Genomic DNA, 23,398 nt, shown 5'->3' with positions numbered 1-23,398 from the left:
ATGGTGCATCTATCTATCAGACTAGGGATAGTAACACCCCACAATGCATCAAACCTACAGTTGTGTAGTTTGTGAGGATAATACTGTGGTTATAATCCAGATAGTGTCAAAAGATATTTCAATACTAATCTACAAGTGATAAAACCATATTTAGTGAATCACGGTTCTGTAGAAAATCCTCATAGAATTTTTGTAAGCAGTGATACTGTGATCTGCAACTAATTTACCCGCAGATACCTGTACCATAAAAAGTGCAATAAATTAAATGTGAGTTGCAAAAGCAACATATGTAACAAGCGGGAAGCCTATAATGATCACCCTCCTTGGTAAGAAAATGGCTCGTGATAAGAAGTCACATAGACCTCCAGTGGACTTGTCCATAAACTCTATAACCCGGCTCCTCAGAGTCTCCCTGATCACAGATCAGTCCTCGGGTATCAACGGCAGGGACTACTCTTCCTCCTGGTCCCAGCAGCTCTGCCCCCTCGTGCTCCGCCAGGGACTCTTAAACACTCTCCTCCTTAGTTCCTCCTCTCTAGTCACTGTTATTGCCTGGAGGGTCTGTCCATCATTGAGTGACTCGTAGCGAACCATAGAGAGGAGCCATCTAGGGATAGCATGCACACAACTGCATCATCTCAAAGGGGTTACATGTGCATGTCTGTAAGTGTTATGTTGCTGTGGTTAGAGAATTTGATGCACAGGTCCTGTCCTCGGCTTTTCAGGCGAACTGTTCCAGGAGTTCAGCCAGGACATGCAGGAAACGTACAGTCTATATTGTTTGGACTATCAGACAGCCCTGTCATTACTGGACCACTACAAGGATACACATGTAGACCAGCAGATCCAGAAGGTTCTTCACGCTGGACTGTAAGTACAATACCACTACACACCATGCATGCCACGTAACACACAGTGCAACATGATAAAACAAACAGGAAATACTAAATAATGCAAGACAAATTAAAGATACATTCACTTTATTTTTCACCCTAGAATATCCAAAGTGTTTTAAAACACTGGAAATGGAGCCAGATTATTATTGTAGTCACTGTACAGTTATGTATTTTATTTAAAAGCCATACTTTAGCTTTTTCCACAACACTTTTTTTGTTACACCTGCCTACCTAGCCCAATTGACCCACATTAAAAACAGAGCTCTGCAAAATAGTTAGGGTAGCAGATTTTTGTGTGGACTTAACAGGTAGAAGAGAGAAGTTGAGAGGTTGACTCTGTGTGGGAGTAATTCACAATCATCACTTATTTAAAGGGAACTTGATCAGCTCTTCATACAAGTAGTGTAGAGCCACTAAACATAACGACAAGATTGGCGGAAGATTTGGAAGGATCTTATTAGAAATCTTGGTATTGAACTTAAATGTATGCATCTTTAACACTACATAGCAGTGTAGAACAGTGTGCCACAATACAACTATCAGATAAACAAGAACAATCAGGACTAAAAACTTGAAAGTAACACAATACAATGCATAGAAAGTATACAATACTGTGTAACACTATAAACAGTGATACAGAAAAAGCTTTAATGTGACACACCAAAACATTTAAAAAAAAATGATTATATATATACCGTATTTCCTCGATTCTAAGATGCTATATATATAATATATAAAAAGATAGAATCCGCAGCACACAAGGTCTTTTCTCAAGCTCTGAGAAAAGACCTTTTGGTCAGAAACGTACGTCGCTCTGCTGGAGTTTCTGTGATTGCCTGATGTATATCGTGGATTAAACAACGTTTCATTCTGAGTGTGCTGCGGATTCTATCTTTTTGTATATCCTACAGACTGGCCGGTGTTCCCTGTTTATCTGCTAGCACCTGGATTTCTGATAAGTATTTACTACTATTTGTTCCTTTCTTCTGTGCACCCAGCTTCAGTTTTTATATAAAAAAATGTATATATATATATATATATATATATATATATATATATATATATATATGTATATATGTGTATATATATATATATATATATATATATATATATATATATATATATATATATATATATATATATATATAAACTTTCAGGAACCATTTAACACCTCTAGCCATAAATCACACCCACACACGGGGGAGGGACAAGCACAGATAACATTCCAAGAGACACTGTTTTTTAGTATAACCTTTGCTTGCTTCATTCATTGTAACACCGCCGGAAGAAGAGATCAGTGTATCTCGAAAGCTCGCACAAATAAAAGCATTTCGTTAGCCACAGAACGGTATCATCTATTTATTTTTTGATTTTTGAAGCTCGGCTAACACGGTACGGATACCTCTACATATATATATATATAATATTATATACCGGTGTATACACAAACACACACACATGCAGCTTCTGTATTCTATAAAGGGTAATGCATATACAAATACAGATATATTTGTGTGTTACATATATGTGACTCTCCCGCACTCTCTCTCGCACCCCGGGATTCCTGCTCTTACCCGCACAGTGAGGTGGGATCCTGGCCCATCTTATAGGCCCCTAGTGGTTGTGCTGGATGCTGTGCGTTGTCTCTATGAGGCTGAATGAGAAAAAAGGTTAAACCGGCGCCAAAGGGGGGTAAATACCAGACCAGTGGAGGGTGTGACAGTCCAAATACAGTCCTTGGGATGCTGAATAGTGATGATTTCAACTCAGCAGTGTATATGTGGAAAAAGAAAAGAAAAAGATAATGGTGCAGTAAATCAACACAGGGGGGGGGGGAAAATGCACAGATAATTTACAGATAATGACAAACAAGACATACAAACATGAAACAATAGCACGGCCTAAATATTAATAAAAAGCAATTTATTTGTGTGGAAAGTGCATGAACCGCATCCGGAGGGGTAAAATTACAACCCTACTCACAGAATGCTGGAAGGGTACAGGCAATGATCTGGTGCGTGCAGCTGGGCTCTCAAGATGGCGACCGGAGCACTTGGGCTGGCGTCTACACGTGACTGGAATGCCAGGCTGGTGACTCAGATGACGGGACCTCTGGGCGGACGTGACGTCACCTCCGTTGTAATTTCTCCACCGGCTCACAGGTCTCCAGTCCTCCAGTCCTCCTCAGCAGCCGCAATATCGCCGCACCGGTTTTAAAACACTTTTCAGAGACTGCAGATTTCTCCTTAGGAACTGCAGACTTCTTCCACACAGTGAAACACTCTAAAAACTTGGAACTTCCCAACGCGTTTCGTACGCATGCGCGTACAAAATTTTTTTAGGGATAAACAAGACTATGACACTGGTTGTCAGAGAGATTGGGCAAAGAAATCTAAAGAGATTAATGCTATAAATGTAGATAATAAGAAACCCAATGTAACGATAGGATCCAAAGAATCCAATGCTAAAAGGAGCAGATATATACAAAAGGGAGTTAATAATGCCCCAAAAAAATCCTCTAGTAATGTACTGGTTCCCACACCGTTCGTTCCGGTTAAGCAACCTTTGCATGATAAAAATCTATATCTGCAACAAAAAAGAGCTAAGGAACGATATGATGCACTAACATTACCTCAATCAATTCCCATTCCGGTCAGCAATAGATATACACTGCTGTCGGATATAGGATCAGAGAGTGATGTGGAGAGCATCTCGTATACACCACTCCCCACACCAGCCATTAAATCAAATTTCTCTTTTTTAGAGTGGAGGAAGGAAAGAGATCACATCTTCCCAGAGGTGGAAATAATCAAACATGTATCAGAAATCCAACCTCCACTAAACTACAAAAAAAGAAAGACAGGACCCGAGGGAGAAGAGGAGGTACTAGTAGAAATCGGGTAAAAACTACAAAAGAGTATCCGAATATCTTTAATATAAGTCAGTACCAGCTCACCGATATTGAGAAAAAAGTACTCAACAAAGGGCTTAAGTTTGCTCCAGTCTGTGGACCAAATAGTTTTAATCTCTACATAGATGTTCACAAATTTGCCCGCAAACTCGCCCTGAAAAAATATTTTGCTAGGGATAAAATTACTAACCAAACCAATCCCATTCAAGAGGTACGCAGCACTGCGGAGCCTCAAGAAAAGATTTTTAAAAAAGCATCCACGTTCTATCCAAAGTTCGCGCAAGGACATCTAGTAAGCTCCTTTGTAGAAATGGTCAGCATGGATCTAGAGAACTCATGTAGAACATACAAAATCAAAAAAGATAATTTTAATATTAAAGAAAAAGAGGCAGTCCAAGATCTGGAGAATAATGACTCGATTGTTATCAAATCGGCTGATAAGGGTGGGGGTATTGTGGTCATGGACAAAGAGTATTATCTAAAAGAGTCCATGAGATTACTAGGAGATGAGACCACATACCTCCCCCTTAACAGTGACCCTTTGGTGCATTTCAAAGCCGAACTGGGAGAATTGTTGACTTCTGGTGTAGATAGTGGGGCATTGTGTGAGGATGAGTTTAAATTTCTATCTGTTCAGTTTCCACGTACACCGTTATTTTACTTTATACCTAAAATTCACAAACATTTAACTGCACCTCCGGGGAGACCTATTATTTCTGGTATTTCTTCCCTCACTTCAAATCTTTCACAATTTATAGATCACCATCTTCAACCTATAGTCACCGGTGGTAGATCCTATTTGCGAGACACGACACATACGCTACAAATTTTAAAAGATCTGAAATGGCAGCAAGGATACATTCTTGCGACAGCGGATGTAACATCCTTATACACAGTTATTGACCATCATCAAGGATGCCAGGCCGTGTCTCGCAAACTGGAACACTCCAGTGGCTATTCACGCACTAAGAGGGATTTCCTGATGGAAAGTATTTGGTTTATCTTAACACACAATTACTTTACCTTCAATTCCCACTATTACATTCAGAAATGTGGTACCGCCATGGGTACGAGGTTTGCTCCTAGTTATGCCAACTTATTTATGGATAGTTGGGAGGAGGAGTTCATTTGGAACAACTGTCCACTAGGAGCAAACCTGGTGCTCTGGCGGCGCTACATTGACGATGTGATTTTCATTTGGTCAGGCACTCAGGATTCTTTAAATGATTTTTGCACATATTTAAATCACAATCACCTTAATTTAAAATTCACCTGTAGTTTTAGTACTGAACACATTGACTTTTTGGACCTCCACATATATGTCAAAGATGATATATTGCACACAAAAACCTTTTTCAAGCCTGTGCAGGCAAATAACTATGTGCGCGCGGATAGTCACCATAATCCACAGTGGCTGCGAAACATTCCAAAGGGACAATTGGTACGTCTGAAACGTAACTGTTCAGAAGACGAGATTTTTAAGAAACAAGCAGAAGATCTAAAACAAAAATTCATTAATAGAAAATATCGAGAGGTTGAATTAAATGAGGCTTTTGATCAGGTAAATGAGATAAATAGGGACACTTTACTTCAATATGAGGTCAAAAAGAAGGAAACAATAAATACACGTCACAACCAGGTAGCGTTCATCACTCAATACAATGAGATGGCGCCAAAAATTAAACAAATTATAAATAAGCATTGGCCTATTTTATTACAAGATGAAATATTGGCAGATATCCTTCCAAAAAAAGCCAATATTATATTTTCTAAGGCAAATAACTTAAAATCTAAATTAGCCCCCAGTTGTCCGGTGAACCAAAAAAAGCAGAAACTAGGAGGGAATGTAAAAGGTTTCTTCACCTGTGCAAAATGCGTAGCATGTTCATTTAGTAAAAACTCAAAAAAATTTACATCTAGTGTTACTAATAAGAGTTACCCTATATATAATTTCATCAACTGCCACTCTACATATGTTATATATTTATTGCAATGCCCTTGTGGCTTGCAATATGTGGGCAGAACAGGGAGAACATTCCAGAGACGTGTCTATGAGCATATTTACAACATTAAAAAGGGCTTAGTGACACATAGTGTCTCACACCATTTCTCTCTGTACCATGATCAAAATCCCAAGGGTCTTATCTGTCAGGCAATTGAACAAGTTGATGTTAACCCCAGAGGGGGGAGTAGACTCCAGCAGGCCAGTATACGTGAGGCTTACTGGATATATGAACTTAAAACTCTCTCCCCTAAAGGAATGAATATCGATTTTGAACTCAAAGCCTTTTTATAATTATTTATTTGCGTCATTCTATTTTAAGTCATTAATTCATTGTTCTGCCATTGTATATTTTTAATGTCTTTTTAAATGTCTTTTTAAATGTTTTTAATGTTTTTCCTCTCTTTTTTCTGTTATCCCAATTAATGTTATATGTTTGTAATGTATGTTGATTAGCAACAGGCCTTTGTTCATGTGCTGTGATCTATTAGCCCTAAGTGGGGTTAATGCCATCCAATTAACCAACCAGGACTTTGGACTGATGGTATATATACCATGGAGACTATTAGACAAGCACATCCCTTGAAAAAGTACGCGCATGCGTACGAAACGCGTTGGGAAGTTCCAAGTTTTTAGAGTGTTTCACTGTGTGGAAGAAGTCTGCAGTTCCTAAGGAGAAATCTGCAGTCTCTGAAAAGTGTTTTAAAACCGGTGCGGCGATATTGCGGCTGCTGAGGAGGACTGGAGGACTGGAGACCTGTGAGCCGGTGGAGAAATTACAACGGAGGTGACGTCACGTCCGCCCAGAGGTCCCGTCATCTGAGTCACCAGCCTGGCATTCCAGTCACGTGTAGACGCCAGCCCAAGTGCTCCGGTCGCCATCTTGAGAGCCCAGCTGCACGCACCAGATCATTGCCTGTACCCTTCCAGCATTCTGTGAGTAGGGTTGTAATTTTACCCCTCCGGATGCGGTTCATGCACTTTCCACACAAATAAATTGCTTTTTATTAATATTTAGGCCGTGCTATTGTTTCATGTTTGTATGTCTTGTTTGTCATTATCTGTAAATTATCTGTGCATTTCCCCCCCCCCCCTGTGTTGATTTACTGCACCATTATCTTTTTCTTTTCTTTTTCCACATATACACTGCTGAGTTGAAATCATCACTATTCAGCATCCCAAGGACTGTATTTGGACTGTCACACCCTCCACTGGTCTGGTATTTACCCCCCTTTGGCGCCGGTTTAACCTTTTTTCTCATTTTGCTTCCCTGACTGGTTGTACTACCAGTCATCCACCTGGCTGCCTGAACATTTATTTAATTTCAATCAATATCATTAGCGCTGTTTTGCACCTTACCTTTTCTCTATGAGGCTGGGCCGCCGGGCTCCTCTTCCATGCTGGGCCCGGGGTGCACACACGGACTGTCTTCTGGGGGTTGGGAGGAGAACGCGACACAGCACAGGCCCGACCCGCCGGCCACTGCCAAGAAAGCGGCCAGGGGATTGGATGGGACAGCGAGGTGAGAGGTGAGAGCTCGGTAGTTCAGGCAATGAGGATGTGGAAGACAGAGACAGAGAAGCGTGTCCAACCAAAGTGCGGGTAACAGAATGCGGCAGCAGCGCAGCCAACCTGGATCCGGGAGACAAATAGTAGAAGGCATTAGCGGCCATACTGGTACAGGAACCAGGTGCAAATACTGGTAACCTTTTTTCAAAGACATCGATTCTAAGACGCTTCTCGATTTCAGACATGTTAAAATGTGAAAAAAGGTGCGTCTTAGAATCGAGGAAATACGGTATATATCAATCAGTGAAAGTATTACAGTAGTACACACATAGTATTTATCTGCTCGCACTCTCACACAGGTCTACAGCCCAATCATTTGACCTCAGCTTCTACCTGGTAATGCCCGTGCAGCGTATCACCAAGTACCCGCTGTTACTGCAAAAGATCCTGGAGAGCGTCCCCCCCAACGACAAGTCACGCGTTGCACTGCAGAGAGCGTCTGCTACTATGCAGGAGGTGAATCTTAACATCAACAAGTACAAGAGATTCAAGGAAGTCGGTGAGATCTGTGTACCTCAAAACTGCTGTGCAGAACTTCCCCACTCCCAGCGCTGACACTGCAGCTTACTCCTGCATTATATCCCCACTCACAGCGCTGACACTGCATCTGATATCCCCACTCCCAGCGCTGACACTGCAGCTTACTCCTGCATTATATCCCCACTCACAGCTCTGACACTGCAGCTTACTCCTGCATTATATCCCCACTCACAGCTCTGACACTGCAGCTTACTCCTGCATTATATCCCCACTCACAGCGCTGACACTGCAGCTTACTCCTCCTGCATTATATCCGCACTCACAGCTCTGACACTGCAGCTTACTCCTGCATTATATCCGCACTCACAGCTCTGACACTGCAGCTTACTACTCCTGCATTATATCCCCACTCACAGCGCTGACACTGCATTTTATATCCCCACTCACAGCTCTGACACTGCAGCTTACTCCTGCATTATATCCGCACTCACAGCTCTGACACTGCAGCTTACTCCTGCATTATATCCCCACTCACAGCGCTGACACTGCATTTTATATCCCCACTCACAGCTCTGACACTGCAGCTTACTCCTGCATTATATCCGCACTCACAGCTCTGACACTGCAGCTTACTCCTGCATTATATCCCCACTCACAGCTCTGACACTGCAGCTTACTCCTCCTGCATTATATCCGCACTCACAGCTCTGACACTGCAGCTTACTCCTCCTGCATTATATCCGCACTCACAGCTCTGACACTGCAGCTTACTCCTCCTGCATTATATCCCCACTCACAGCTCTGACACTGCAGCTTACTCCTGTATTATATCCGCACTCACAGCTCTGACACTGCAGCTTACTATTTCCTGCATGATATCCCCACTCACAGCGCTGACACTGCATCTGATATCCCCACTCCCAGCGCTGACACTGCATTTTATATCCCCACTCACAGCGCTGACACTGCAGCTTACTCCTGCATTATATCCCCACTCACAGCTCCGACACTGCAGCTTACTCCTCCTGCATTATATCCGCACTCACAGCTCTGACACTGCAGCTTACTCCTCCTGCATTATATCCCCACTCACAGCTCTGACACTGCAGCTTACTCCTGTATTATATCCGCACTCACAGCTCTGACACTGCAGCTTACTCCTGTATTATATCCGCACTCACAGCTCTGACACTGCAGCTTACTACTTCCTGCATGATATCCCCACTCACAGCGCTGACACTGCATCTGATATCCCCACTCCCAGCGCTGACACTGCATTTTATATCCCCACTCACAGCTCTGACACTGCAGCTTAATCCTGCATTATATCCGCACTCACAGCTCTGACACTGCAGCTTACTCCTGCATTATATCCCCACTCACAGCTCTGACACTGCAGCTTACTCCTCCTGCATTATATCCGCACTCACAGCTCTGACACTGCAGCTTACTCCTCCTGCATTATATCCCCACTCACAGCTCTGACACTGCAGCTTACTCCTGCATTATATCCCCACTCACAGCGCTGACACTGCATTTTATATCCCCACTCACAGCTCTGACACTGCAGCTTACTCCTGCATTATATCCGCACTCACAGCGCTGACACTGCAGCTTACTCCTGCATATCCGCACTCACAGCTCTGACACTGCAGCTTACTCCTCCTGCATTATATTCCCACTCACAGCTCTGACACTGCAGCTTACTCCTCCTGCATTATATCCGCACTCACAGCTCTGACACTGCAGCTTACTCCTGCATTATATCCGCACTCACAGCTCTGACACTGCAGATTACTCCTGCATTATATCCCCACTCACAGCGCTGACACCGCATTTTATATCCCCACTCACAGCTCTGACACTGCAGCTTACTCCTGCATTATATCCGCACTCACAGCTCTGACACTGCAGCTTACTCCTCCTGCATTATATCCGCACTCACAGCTCTGACACTGCAGCTTACTCCTGCATTATATCCGCACTCACAGCTCTGACACTGCAGCTTACTCCTGCATTATATCCGCACTCACAGCTCTGACACTGCAGATTACTCCTGCATTATATCCCCACTCACAGCGCTGACACCGCATTTTATATCCCCACTCACAGCTCTGACACTGCAGCTTACTCCTGCATTATATCCGCACTCACAGCTCTGACACTGCAGCTTACTCCTCCTGCATTATATCCGCACTCACAGCTCTGACACTGCAGCTTACTCCTGCATTATATCCGCACTCACAGCTCTGACACTGCAGCTTACTCCTGCATTATATCCGCACTCACAGCTCTGACACTGCAGCTTACTCCTGCATTATATCCGCACTCACAGCTCTGACACTGCAGTTTACTCCTGCATTATATCCCCACTCACAGCTCTGACACTGCAGTTTACTCCTGCATTATATCCGCACTCACAGCTCTGACACTGCAGCTTACGCCTGCATTATATCCCCACTCACAGCTCTGACACTGCAGCTTACTCCTGCATTATATCCGCACTCACAGCTCTGACACTGCAGCTTACTACTCCTGCATTATATCCCCACTCACAGCGCTGACACTGCATTTTATATCCCAACTCACAGCTCTGACACTGCAGCTTACTCCTGCATTATATCCGCACTCACAGCGCTGACACTGCAGCTTACTCCTGCATTATATCCCCACTCACAGCTCTGACACTGCAGCTTACTCCTCCTGCATTATATCCCCACTCACAGCTCTGACACTGCAGCTTACTCCTGCATTATATCCCCACTCACAGCGCTGACACTGCAGCTTACTCCTCCTGCATTATATCCCCACTCACAGCTCTGACACTGCACCTCTATACTAAATACAATTCTACCACCTTTTACTTTAACACATATTTGTCTTTATAGGGAATTCTATGACATAACGTTAGGATAATCATGGTCTGGTTGGGATTAACAGCAAGTTTAGGGGTGACCTATTTATCCTAACGTTATTTTCCTGCACTCACCTTAATGGAGTTTAGTGCATCTACGATGTTAGGCAAACGGATCATTAGTATCTGATTTGCACATGAGTAAATCTAACATCCGTAGAAATATATCGATACGTTATTTCAGTGAATACATTAGGATTAACGCAATGTTGATTTTGGTTAACGTTAAATTAAATAGGCTAATGGAGGTTCGTGCATCTGGGCCTGTGGCCCATATTTATTAAGCAGTTTCTGCCATTAAAGACCTTCCTGCCCTGGAAGGCCATAGAGTTAAATAGGCTGTAAGGAGTCTCCCAGTGCCAGAAAATATCTTTAAATTCGCTATGGCACATAAATAAATAAATACATATTCCAACGTTAATGACCCTAACTAGCTCATTGCCCATTGTATACTATACAGGTATAACTGCTATGGCATACAATAGGTTAAATCCTGTCCCCTCCAACCCCACTCCCCCCACACACCACTCACCCAGGGGGCCTAAGCTCCCTTTCTAGGGGAACTACCCCCCACAGCCACCCCCCTAGCCGACCCCAACACACCAAAGATTCCTCCATAATAGAATTCCTACCAAGCTATTAGTCAAACATGTTCTACATGTACAAATAAGCAATGTACCTCTAAAGCCAATGTGTGTGTGGACAGACAGACAGACCAGAAAAAAGGGACCCCTTTTTATTTTTCGCCGTGTCTTGCAGAAAAAAAGCACAGTAAGTAATTATAGGAATGTCACAGTAGGTTATTACATTTAAGAATTATTTGATAATGTAATAAATATTATTTTGAATTGGTGACGGCATGATGACCTCATCGAGTGCATAGTTACAAAATGGTGTTTAGTAAAGATCAGCACATTATAAAGTGCTTGAGACAGAGCAAGAATTATGGTGCAAAACGCTAACATAGAATGTTACCTGATAAAGGATGGTCGCTAGGAGGGCTGAAAAAACGAACTGATTGAGCACAACGACCCTTACGACATACAGTACAAATGCACATGAAATATAATACAGCGTCTGAAATCTCCATGGCAACGATGCACTATAGAATCCCAGATGTAGGACCGCTGACACTAACCCAGACGAAAACTATTGGTGAAACACGCATAGGGCGCGTGTGACATCACAGAGCATGTGACGCCATCACAGAGGAAGGGGGGAGAGTTGTACTTGATTTTTCTATTGCAGCACTAGGCGTTTCGGTGGGAGGCCATTCTAGTGCTGTGGAGATAATTGTGGTATAATACTTCAGATATATACAATTTACAGACCTTTGCCATGATATATTTATTGGAGATAGATAGATCTTATCTCCAGATACTATATAAAGAGCACCCTTAACCAAAATAATAGCTATGGGGATAAACACGGCAGCCATCTTTTTTGTGTGGCAACAGGGTGATTTTACAAACATTGACTATTAGTAAACAACCCCTTTTGTTAAAAGGCTACTTTTGAATTGCAACAAGCTGGATACTCTATGTTGCCAACGGATAAAACCGCAAAGACCTGTTACGAAGAAGCCATAGATAAACTTGCAGATACATTTGATATATTCCATTCATATGGAATATTAGTGCAGGGAAACTGTCTTGGGCTGCGCTTAAAGTGTCGGCGAGGCGATGGCGACGGTGAAGTCAGGCTACGGTCGCTGGAAAAATCAAATTGAGATGACTTACTATAAGTGCACACGACGGCGGCAATGCATTGGTTTTGACGCAACGTCAGCGCCGCTGTCGCCATCACCATAAGCGCAGCCTAATGCTGCCCCTCGAAATGTCCCTTGTCTAGCAATTTATGCACATGAGTTCTACCTTAACTAAAGACCAGGAGAACACTATTTGCTGCCACTTCATCAGGATTTTGCAAAACTGTTCTTTTTATAATAGTCTACTACAATTCTTTAACTAGAAGTGTTAAACTACTGAACTTCTGGCTATAACCCAAGGATCTGCTTATATTAATAGAACAGCCTATATATAACCAGTGTTTATCATCAACAAGCCTCTTTAATGCAGCAATGATAAGTAAGTAGCTAAGATGCCGATCGATCCGTTCTCCTGTGATCGATCGGTGAAGATTCAGCTCAGGGGTTCACTAAATGGCTACAAAGGAGTATTGACTCAGTATCTGTGACTTTGTAATAGAATAGACTTTGCTATAGAAACAAAAAGCTTGTTACATTATATGCCAGTCACTTGTAAAAGAACTCTGTGCAGTTCGGAACGTCGTGTGTGTCACTGAAAGAATACGTTTCTTTTCAAAAATCCATAGTGCCATGGATCTCCCATTCACTTTTGTTACATTATAATACATTAAAAATGTAATTCAGAGTTGTTTAAAAAAATGCTACAAGTATTTTCTCATAGCATAGAACTGATTTATAGTATTATAAAACACACGTATAGGATATGACTTGGTCTGCAGCTTTAATATACAGTACCTGTTCACATTATATTCCTTGGCGGATACTCTGCATGCCAATATAATGTCTATACTTTAGTTTCAAGTACGCCCCCCTCCCCCTCAACACACAGTTTTAATTGTTTTTACTAATTTGTTAGTCTTACACCCAAATAATTTTGCATTATTTTGAATTCAAGTAATTTTAATTTCTTTACATGAATCATATTATGACAAGAGGCATTAAATGTGCAGCAACAAGGATCTGTCTGTTTTCTTCACCTCAATTCATTGAAAAGAGATGACTGAAAAAAAGATAGAATAGACGTTTAAATGGAATAAATGGAACGGATAAATGGAGGTAGGGACTGTTATTCACCAATACCTTGACCAAGGGAAGGTATCAAGTAGTCTGTACATATAGAAACCAATAGGAAATACCACAAAATCAACCAGTGGAACTTACAGTATTTCCTTTAGATAGTATATGAAACATAATTCATGGTACACATTACAGTGCTTAGTAAACTATTTGGTCCAATGCAAAAATTGGAATTGTTACAACTGCGACACAGTATTTCAATCCTCCCCTGTAACACTGTGTGCTATGTCTAACTTCATTCTCCGCCATAACTATACTGATGGATTGGTAGGAAGAGGATCTTATTGCACATATTGCTCTACTGAGTGCTGTGCAGTTGATGCATTTATCTTGACATAATTAGGAGGGTGGGTGCCCTACTATTTCCATATCGCCCATAGCAATATGTAAATAATAAGCAATATTAAACTCAAAGCTATTGGCAGCACATGTCTTGAGTGCACTGGAGGGAAGGCTCCTATAAATGACATCACCGCCATTGTATGTCCAGGTTTCTGCTAGACCCCCTCTGTTCTGTATTTCCACAGCCAGCAAGTACGTCCGGGTGGAGCAGCGGACTCTGCGGGAGCGGGTGTCCAGTCTCAACACTCATACATTGTCTAAGAAAACTCAACGCTTAAGCCAAATGTTCAAGCGCCAAGCAGGCATAGTGCCCTGGGTAAGACACAGTCATAGGAGGCTTCCTTTGTCAAGTCTTTTCTTTTTCTTCTCTCTTTAAAGTTCTTTTCCCTCAAACATTTTCCATTTATCTGTCACTCCTGCAGTTTTTGTGCAGACAAAGTAGATCCAAATGATAAATTCGTCCCCTGGAATTAAATGACACAGAGATGAGGATGTTGAATAAATGTCCCATAATCGCAGGAGGGTATAGCCTGGTGCAGTTGAGGGTTCGGTTTGCCACTATCTTGGTGCCATTCAGTAGCAGCTCTCTTTCTCGGCAGAGAGAAAACAAGGAGTTTGACAGCTTGGCAGAGAAGTTTCAGGCACTGACAACTGGCGTCACTCAACTGAAGGAAAATGCTGCACGTTATGTGAAGAATCTAGAGGTGAGCTCCGAACAGGGATGAATACGGGGTCTGTTATTTTGAGCCATACTGTATTTACTGGGCAGTGCTATTTCACTAGACACCATGCAGTCCATACAGTTGAATAGGTGGTCAGGTGTCTTTCAGCATCAGAACGGGTCTTATGGCATTGTACCGCTTTGTAAATATGGGCCTATGTCTCCTCTGACCTCTGACCTTTTGGAAACATGTTGCAGACCCTGGAACACACACACACACACATGTGTATGTACACACACACACACACATATTTATGAATGTTAATTTTTTACAAGATACAAATAAGTAAAACAGTTACTGTCAGAGGGGTTACATCTTTTTAAAGGAAACCAAATTACGCTGATGTCATGTAAAACATTTTATTTTACCTGCTATCTCTTTCATGAGCAGAACACTCCATGAAAAAAAACAGTTGGCACTTGTAGGAACTTTGCAAAAAGGGAGTGAGACTTTTATTTACATATCAATGCTTTCACCCTCTTCAATATGTAAATAAAAGTCTCACCCTCTTTTTGCAACATACGAGTGCAATAATATATATATATATATATATATATATATATATATATATATATATATATATAAAATATATATATATATATATATATATATAAAAAAAAGATGTCAGCGCTAAGCTGTACTGTTAAGTTAACAATACAGTGCAATGAATAACTGTGAAAAATATAATAAAGCAAAATAATTGATTTGAAAATTTGCTGTCCATAGGCACTTATGTGTGTCCTGCTGCCTCCTTGCTTCTGCCCCACATCTACTTTGGAATCCCAGTGTCAAATGACGCCATATACGTAATAAACGTGATGGCACATGGCATCGTGTTGTCATGGTAACTCGATGTCATGACATCATTTGACGTCACATTGCCATGGCAACGAGATGCCGTCTGACGTCACGTTCGGGCATCCGAGACATCATTAGACACTGGGATTCCAAAGGTGATGGAGGGGGCAGCAGCAAGGAGGCGGCCGACACATATAAGTGCATTCCCATTATGTCCGATATGCCCGAGAGCACAGCAAATGTATATGGGGCGAACATTTTTGCTGCCCCAAAATTTTGCCGCCCCAAAATTTTGCCGCCCGAGCCTAATGGGCCTAATGGGAAATCCGCCACTGCCAATGGATATCTGTGGGAAATAAAAACCTGTATTCAGGAGTCCTGGGCAGCTTCTCAGATGATCTACCAAATCAACAATGAAAATCTCAAACAACATAAAAAGAGAAGCGCACGCTCCATAGCATAGTACTGTTACAAATTTTAATAACGATTGTTAGCTGCAGAGAAATACTTACTTATGACAAGTAAGATGAAAACTTGCAGTGGGTAAGTGTATCTCGGGGATCCCAGGCTCCAGCTAATCTAGGTTGTGGAACGAAATAACAACAGTTTTCATTCAGCTACTTGCTGGCCATGCTCCAGTGGACAGACAGGTCTAGGTTTAGGGTAACAGACAGCCTTCAGGTAACTTATGGTTTCCCAGAGTCTACTGCCGCAAAGCAGGACCTACATGGACCCAAATAACAGCTCCTGTTACTCTCACATGACCTCTCGTCTCCTGCCCAAACAAAGTTCAATAATCACAACAGCTAATAGACGCTGCAACTATCAAACACCAGATTTCCGGTAGCAGAGTGACTGACACATAAATCACGTGACCTAATCACGTGGGTCACCATAGCCAAAACACAGCGATGTAAGCACACTGTCCCTTTAAGGCAAAACAAATCATAAAAACAAAACCTACTCCACAGTAGGGAGGCTAACTAGACAGCAATGTTCCTGAATGTCCCATTGGGTAGCTAGGCTACTTCCAGTCCCAAGCACTACAACATATACAAAAAAGTCCTTATCTTGAGGTGTGACAACTCTATCCCAGGCGAGTCCAGGAAATCCCTCTGGATATTGCGTTACCTTGTAGAAAGGACAGCTCTTCTCCCTCAGCAGGGTTGGAATGCTGGTAACTTGTATGCAAGCCCTGCGTCCAGCAGGCTTGTCTGGTTTAATGGAGATTCTATTCCTAGCTGTGGGTCCCAGGCAGTCCCAGCAGGCCCTGTATCCAGCAGGCATGCAGAACTGTACCAACCAGTGTCCTTACTGGTTAGGGAAAGTCTCTCAGCTCTGGCAGCTTGCTGACTGTCTTTAAACACTGTTGCATTCAGGAGTTCAGTCTGTCTTAATTAGCTGCACCTTCAGCTAGCCTCTCCAGAGGAGTTTAATCATCGCCTGCATGCTGGAAAGCACACTTACTGCACCGCACTTTAGCCTACAGAATCCATGACTGTCACATTTTGTGTATATAAATATCAGCTTAGTGAGTGAAGTCACTGACTCTGCAAACACTGTCACTAATTTTAAATCAGGGGAACCTGGTTCAACTCCCGGTGTCAGCTCTTTGTGCGTACTGCGCACTATACTGTAATTGTGAAGCGCTTTGAGTCCCATTAGGAGAGAAGTGCTATATGAAGTGAAGTTTTATATATATTCAAAACACAGAAAAATACCGCATCCGAGCCCCAAGATAATAGAATAGTACCCACAAGCTAGAATTAACTCTAACAAACAAGTTCTAACGGTGCTCAGGGATATGGATAAATGGAAACAACAAGAGAGATTCCCTAAGGCTGCGCTTATAGTGCCGGCGACGCGAAGTCACGGCAAAACAAATGCATTGCCGCCGTCGCGTGCGCTTATAGTAAGCGCAACACGACGGAGCGACGGATTGGTCGCGATCGCTGGAAGTCACCTCTATTTGATTTTCCAGCGACCGTCGCCGGCACTATAAGCGTAGCCTAAGAGAGCACATGGGAATACCGAGTCAAGTATAAATAATTTTATTGATGTACCATTAAAAGTACATAGAAAAAAATTGTAAAATGGAGGGGACTCCTCACCATAAATAACAAGAGACAAGCAAGTATTGCAAAGTAAGATGTGATATACTGCTGCTGAAAGCTTCCTAAGGATAATGCCCCCCTGCAGAAGCACTTACCAAAATGCCCTCCTACTGTCTCTGTACGTTCCTCCTACATACCAATTAGACTGTAAGCTCCTCGGAGCAGGGACTCCTCTTCCTAAATGTTACATTTATGTCTGAAGCACTTATTCCCATGACCTGTTATTTATATTATTTGTTATTTATATGATTACAATGTGTATTACTACTCTGCAGCACTATGTACATTAATGGCGCTATACAAATAAAGACATACAATACAATACAATACAATAATATGAGTGAATACACAGAGGGCAATAGCAATGTCCAGGATGTAAAAAGGACTGCCTATAAAGTACAAGAGTCCATGGGAAGATGAATTGCATCTTAACCAGTTGCTACATGCACTAAATTGTTGCAGAGTGTACCATGCAAACAAACACTAGGGCTTTTTACATCCTTGATATGAAAAGTGAATATACTTAGCATTTCTCTGGGAATGCACAGTCACTGAAACACAATACACAAATGGTGTTTGGAGGGGGTACATTCTAAAAATGGTGCCTAACTAGGATTGGAACGTTGTGATTTTTTTTTTATATAGAATTGTTTAGTTTTGCACCTTCGTAGCATCAGTGCAACTCTGTCTGTTGAACTATATGTAAAAATAAAACTGGGTGAAGATTAGCCAGAAAGATAAGAAAATAATTCCAATGCTACTCAGCTTCCTAATACACTCAGTATTACAAATCGTCACATATTTAGGCTTATATACAGTGCAAAAATGTAAAATATCCCAGTCATTTTATTTCAAATGTACTTACTGCAGATACGTGTGTTATCGCCTTAGCTTTAGCTACCTCCCTTTCAGTGAAGTGGTTATAATATGGAGGTTTGTAGAAGTGTGTTCAGTGCCTTTACATCTGCTCTAATCAGCATGTATACACACCCTGTTGTGTTCCCAGGTCGTCTTCAGCATTCCACCCCAAGCGTCTCTACTGGAGGGACCGGCCCAGCAGTTCCAGTGTTTTTCTGAAGAGTTGTACAAGAAAATCTACCCGGAGTTTGTACGTGACCAAATTGTTGGAATTTAACATGTCATTCATTTTTTCAGTGGAGCCCACAGAGCATCACTCCATTATTATTTCCTGAACATGATAGTGTTGTAGAGCACAGCTATATACTGTAACACCTTCTCCCCTCATATAGTCACCTACTGATCTTCACAGTAGATGCCCTCCTCATACAGAATAGCAAAGTATTAGTGTCCTCTCCTTGCTAGGCCTCTACATGGAGGATTGCCGTGTAAGGCCTCATCCATAGTGCAAGATACGGAGCGAGCTACATAGCTCACGCTACAAACAAACGTGTGTATTCCAAAGCGCATAGCCATAGTGAGCGCTAGCTTGCACGTGCACGTGATATACAAGGATACCAAAAGCAGAGGAGATAAACTTGTTAGCTATTGCAGCGAGGCAGCCTGGTCTTGTGAACGGCTAACAGCCAATGAAAATTTAGTAAGCTATTCTGCCTGGATACTGTTCAAATAACTTTTTGTCAGTCGAGTTGTGCTTGCTGTGACAATTTAGACAACTCAACTATTGAACATTTGATTTTGGAGGTTTACAAACGTGAACCTTTAATTCATTCCATGGCAGAAATATAAATGATAATATATGGAGAGAAATCTCTGATGTATTGTCCATTACTTATATATAAAAATTTTTTTGTAGTGTACAATACTTATTTCAATGCATCACATTTTGTAATTTTTTTTTAACAAGGCATGTTTTCATGCATGACATAGTGTATATATAAATGTTTGCAGAATACTTCTGTAAATTGCATGGCATTATGCATTTTATTATTTGCTAAAGGCGTGTTCTCATGCATGACATTTCCTTGACACGACCCCCACGTCAAGACCGCGCCCAACGTGCCCACCCCCTTGCTCGCTTTCCAAAAACCTACAGTCCACACATCCACACAAACCTACAGTCCACACCTACAGTCCACACACGGAGAGGAAAGCTCCCCCGAGGCAAGTAGCACTTTAGCACTGTAGCACTGTAGCGCTCGCGCGCTTTCACTATGGACAAAGCCTAAGACTTTCCTAGAGATGCATGCAGTGCATTGCTCAGTAACAATCTCCCTGATTGATCAATTAAAGATGCATATCAGATTGTTCTAAGTGTTCACTTCAAACGTTTCTCTCATTAACCTACAGAAAAGGAGGCTGCAGTTACTGGTCCTGCTGCCTCTTAGCAACTTATCTAAATGCCTCGAGGGTCCTCAGAACCTGATCCGGAAGCACACGGACAAGCTACTGGACTATGAAAAACTGGAAGAGAAACGTAGTCAGACAGGCAAAGTGACGTGGGAGGAGGAGGACATCATGAACACCTACATGGCATTATACTCCCTGCTGCTGTCTGAGTTGCCAAGCTGCATCTCTCTGTCCCTGCAGTGGCTTCATCGGCTCTTGCTCACCTTCCTTGCCATGCAGCGAGAACTGGCAAGACAGGTGCTCCATGCTGCTGAAGTACAGGCGTCTCAGGTACAGTGTGCGTGATGAGATTTATCCTATTCACTTTTCTAAGGTCTTCACTTACGTGGTCCTTGATTGGTGAGTACAACTACATACATTTGGGAGTAGATACGTTCGGTCTGGAAGGTGAGAGCAGCATACAGTTGGGTAGTTCTTTACCATCTATTTCTACATGGCATAAATTAAGTTAAAACTGGAGGTCGAGTGTTAGCTTTTTCTTATGATGAATGAACATAAAGGGGGTTTTCAAGCTCCTTGGAGAAGAGATGGTCAAATGGTTACACACTTTCCCTAAACTAAGGAAACCCAGCTTAACCACAAATTAAAACTGTATGAAAGTAAATGATGATCATCCTTTCACTCACCTGTTGACTTTTTAGTCTCTGGGGAAGTCCTCTCTTTATAAAATGATTCTTACAGTTTCTTATGAGGGATTATTTACTGTACCTACATATGCAGTTTGTTAAAAAAAATAAAAAAGTACTGTTTTAAGCAATGATAGTGTACATCTAAAAGGTGTCTCATATACAAGGCTGTCTCCACCCCAGGCACAGGTGAGTTCTTTGCTTGGTGCCTGATGAGTGAGCCTCAATGCAGTCCTACTTCTCCTCATAGATGCCGTACAGCATGCTTCCCGAGGCTGACTTCAATAGGTGGATAGAGGAATGTATCAGGAATTCGGTTTCGCAGCTCAGCAATTTAACCAAGAAATTTAATGAGGAAATTCCCGCTCCAGCAGTGCAGGTGAGTCCCCCTCTTTACACGTCACCTTATAAAAAGTAAGAGATCATAATGATAACAACTTACAGTAGTTTTACGGTGTTAATAAGATTGTAGGCTTGGAAAGCATTAGCAGAAATAATTTGAACACATGCACAATCGCTGCTTTATATCTTAGTTACAGTATAACCACTGCATGGGCCTGTGATGCGGTCTAGTACAGTTGGTCACGGCCGTTCGACCATGTGACCACCGACGCTTTGTCTCTACTCACCCTGTTGCCGGCACAAGTCGCCAAGTCCCTATGTTTAACCCTTACCCTAAACACCTTAAATTAACCACCTACCTTAACCAGTAAAACTTAGCTTAGAAGCGACTGGCGGCTGTGGAGGGTCCCCCTGCAGCCGAACGCCGGCGGTGAAACAACAGCAACCAAATGTTCCATTCTGCTGTGCGGTGGTGGGTGGAACAGATCCACTGTCTCTGTGTTTATATCAGCCTCCAGTATAAGTGACTTCATAGTCCCTAGCACTTGGCTATCACTGTGTTATTACATCACTCTGCAGGGAGAGGGCCAGAGCCAGTGAGCCATAGATTCAAGGACAACACAGAGATTTTACCTCTGAAGAAATGAAGAAGCAACAAAACATATTTTAACTTATTTAACCTCAGAACTGCTGCCTTAAGTGCTGATAAACCTTTCAATGTGAATCTCGGGAAGAATGTTACTAAAGTTGTCATTTACTGTTGCAGAATTAGGCTTGGTTCTTACTTTGATGCACCAATGTACTCACATAAGTAAAGTTTGATGTGATAGATTGCTGTGTATTTGTCATTATATGTATGCATGTATGTATATCTTTATTTATATAGCACCATCTATGCATAGCATAGCGCTTCACAGCAGTGATACACGTGACATAATCATATAACACATAATGGGAATAAGCTCTTGAGACATAAACGTAACATTAGGAGTCCCTGCACCGAAGAGCTTTCAATATGACATTGTGTTGGTAGTGAGAGATAATATATGTGCTATCTTTTCATTCAATGCTTGTGTCTTCTCCTAGGAACACAGTCCTGCCTTCGAGCATCAGGTCCATCTGCTATTGCAACGTCATGGGCCTGACCAGATCTACCAGGTGATGAGCAATGTCAGCGGCAGCCGAGAGCTGGACCTGACTCTCCACCGTGGTGAGGTGGTGGCTGCTCTGCAGCTCTCAGACACCAAAGGGAACACAAATAGATGGCTGGTGGACACAGGAGGTACAGTAATGAACATCATTATAAGGCAAGCCAGGATAGAGATGTAAAAAACACATCTCTGATAGTGGGTGAACTGGTATTACCCGCTGGTAACCATCTTCCAGGTATATCACCTTCATGGTCTGTATGCTGAGGTAACCTAAGTAGTAAATACCTTATTGCTTTACATAATCCAGGATTAATCATAGCTATACCTTCCACCTCTTGAGCATATGCCAATAATGTGGAGAGACCCTTACAATAGGAATTATTTGTAGTAGGTAAATTATTTGACTGTCACTCTTGACTCCTCATCACTCATATGGCTCTTTTTATATTTCAAGTGTATTTTTGCACTGCGCTGTCAGCTGACGCAGCACTATATAAGCCGAACAACGAATAGATATCCGTCAGCAGACACACAAGGAACTAGAAGAGGAAATGCAGGACACAAAGATCTAGCAGCAGTAAAAAAAAAAACTAACTTACAGGCCAGGGACTTTAACATTAAGCTTATTTTTCCATCTGCTATATCCACTTTTCCATCATATCCAGAATTATAAGCAGTAGATAAAATGCTGCTTTATCTGGAGTGTAATGAAAACTTAATTCTGTCTAGTGAATCGTACTCTTCACCCCTGACAATAAAAAGCGTCTGCACCATATAGGTGATAAATGAAAAGTTCCTGAACATTTGTCTATATTTGGCAGGCTCAAGAGGATACGTGCTCTGCAACAAACTCCAACCCTACCACGCAGTGCACATCTCTAAGCCCTCCCATAATTCTCTTGCACCAAACAACAGCGTGGAGAGAAGGCGGCACTCCTACACTCCACAAGAGTGTCCCTACCCAAAACTGCAGGATACCACACCTATCTTCCAGGTAAGTGGGGTGCTGGCAGTGACGAGTGACTAAAGGTTTAATTGCCCCACAGGTCAGAAATTCAGTGAATAGGTCGAGCAGAAGCAAATACAACACCCAGCATTCAAATGAGTACACAACAGAATAAAAAGTGCAGCTCCACTTGGCAATATACACCAACACGGCAATAAATAAAACATTCTTTTAATAGTTGTTTCGTCATTTTAAAATAAGCTTTTAAGCATTGCAAATTAAGGTCATTTATATACACACACAAAAAGAGAACGGTGGCACAACCAATACAAAGGAGGTGCTCATAAAAAAAGGTTAGTTGTCAAAGAAAAAATAAATAATAATAATAATGATAATAATAATATATATATAT

At 42.1% G+C, this 23,398-nt stretch overlaps 1 protein-coding gene across 3 annotated transcripts in view; it reads left to right on the top strand.

Annotated features, from left to right (window-relative positions):
• The window catches only part of ARHGEF37 (Rho guanine nucleotide exchange factor 37), a 110,249-nt gene that overhangs the window by 62,305 nt on the left and 24,546 nt on the right, over positions 1-23,398 (top strand). For all 3 annotated transcript variants that reach the window (XM_075600944.1, XM_075600945.1, XM_075600946.1), the window contains exons 6-14: positions 726-870; positions 7,678-7,877; positions 14,145-14,275; positions 14,559-14,663; positions 18,600-18,701; positions 19,862-20,191; positions 20,798-20,926; positions 21,976-22,171; positions 22,862-23,034. In XM_075600944.1, the coding sequence (XP_075457059.1) occupies positions 726-870; positions 7,678-7,877; positions 14,145-14,275; positions 14,559-14,663; positions 18,600-18,701; positions 19,862-20,191; positions 20,798-20,926; positions 21,976-22,171; positions 22,862-23,034 (1,511 nt within the window). The remainder of the gene's footprint in view (positions 1-725; positions 871-7,677; positions 7,878-14,144; positions 14,276-14,558; positions 14,664-18,599; positions 18,702-19,861; positions 20,192-20,797; positions 20,927-21,975; positions 22,172-22,861; positions 23,035-23,398) is intronic.

Source organism: Ascaphus truei, chromosome 5 (assembly GCF_040206685.1).
Source record: "Ascaphus truei isolate aAscTru1 chromosome 5, aAscTru1.hap1, whole genome shotgun sequence".
Lineage (NCBI taxonomy): Eukaryota > Metazoa > Chordata > Amphibia > Anura > Ascaphidae > Ascaphus > Ascaphus truei.
This window is presented reverse-complemented; position numbering and strand designations above follow the sequence as displayed.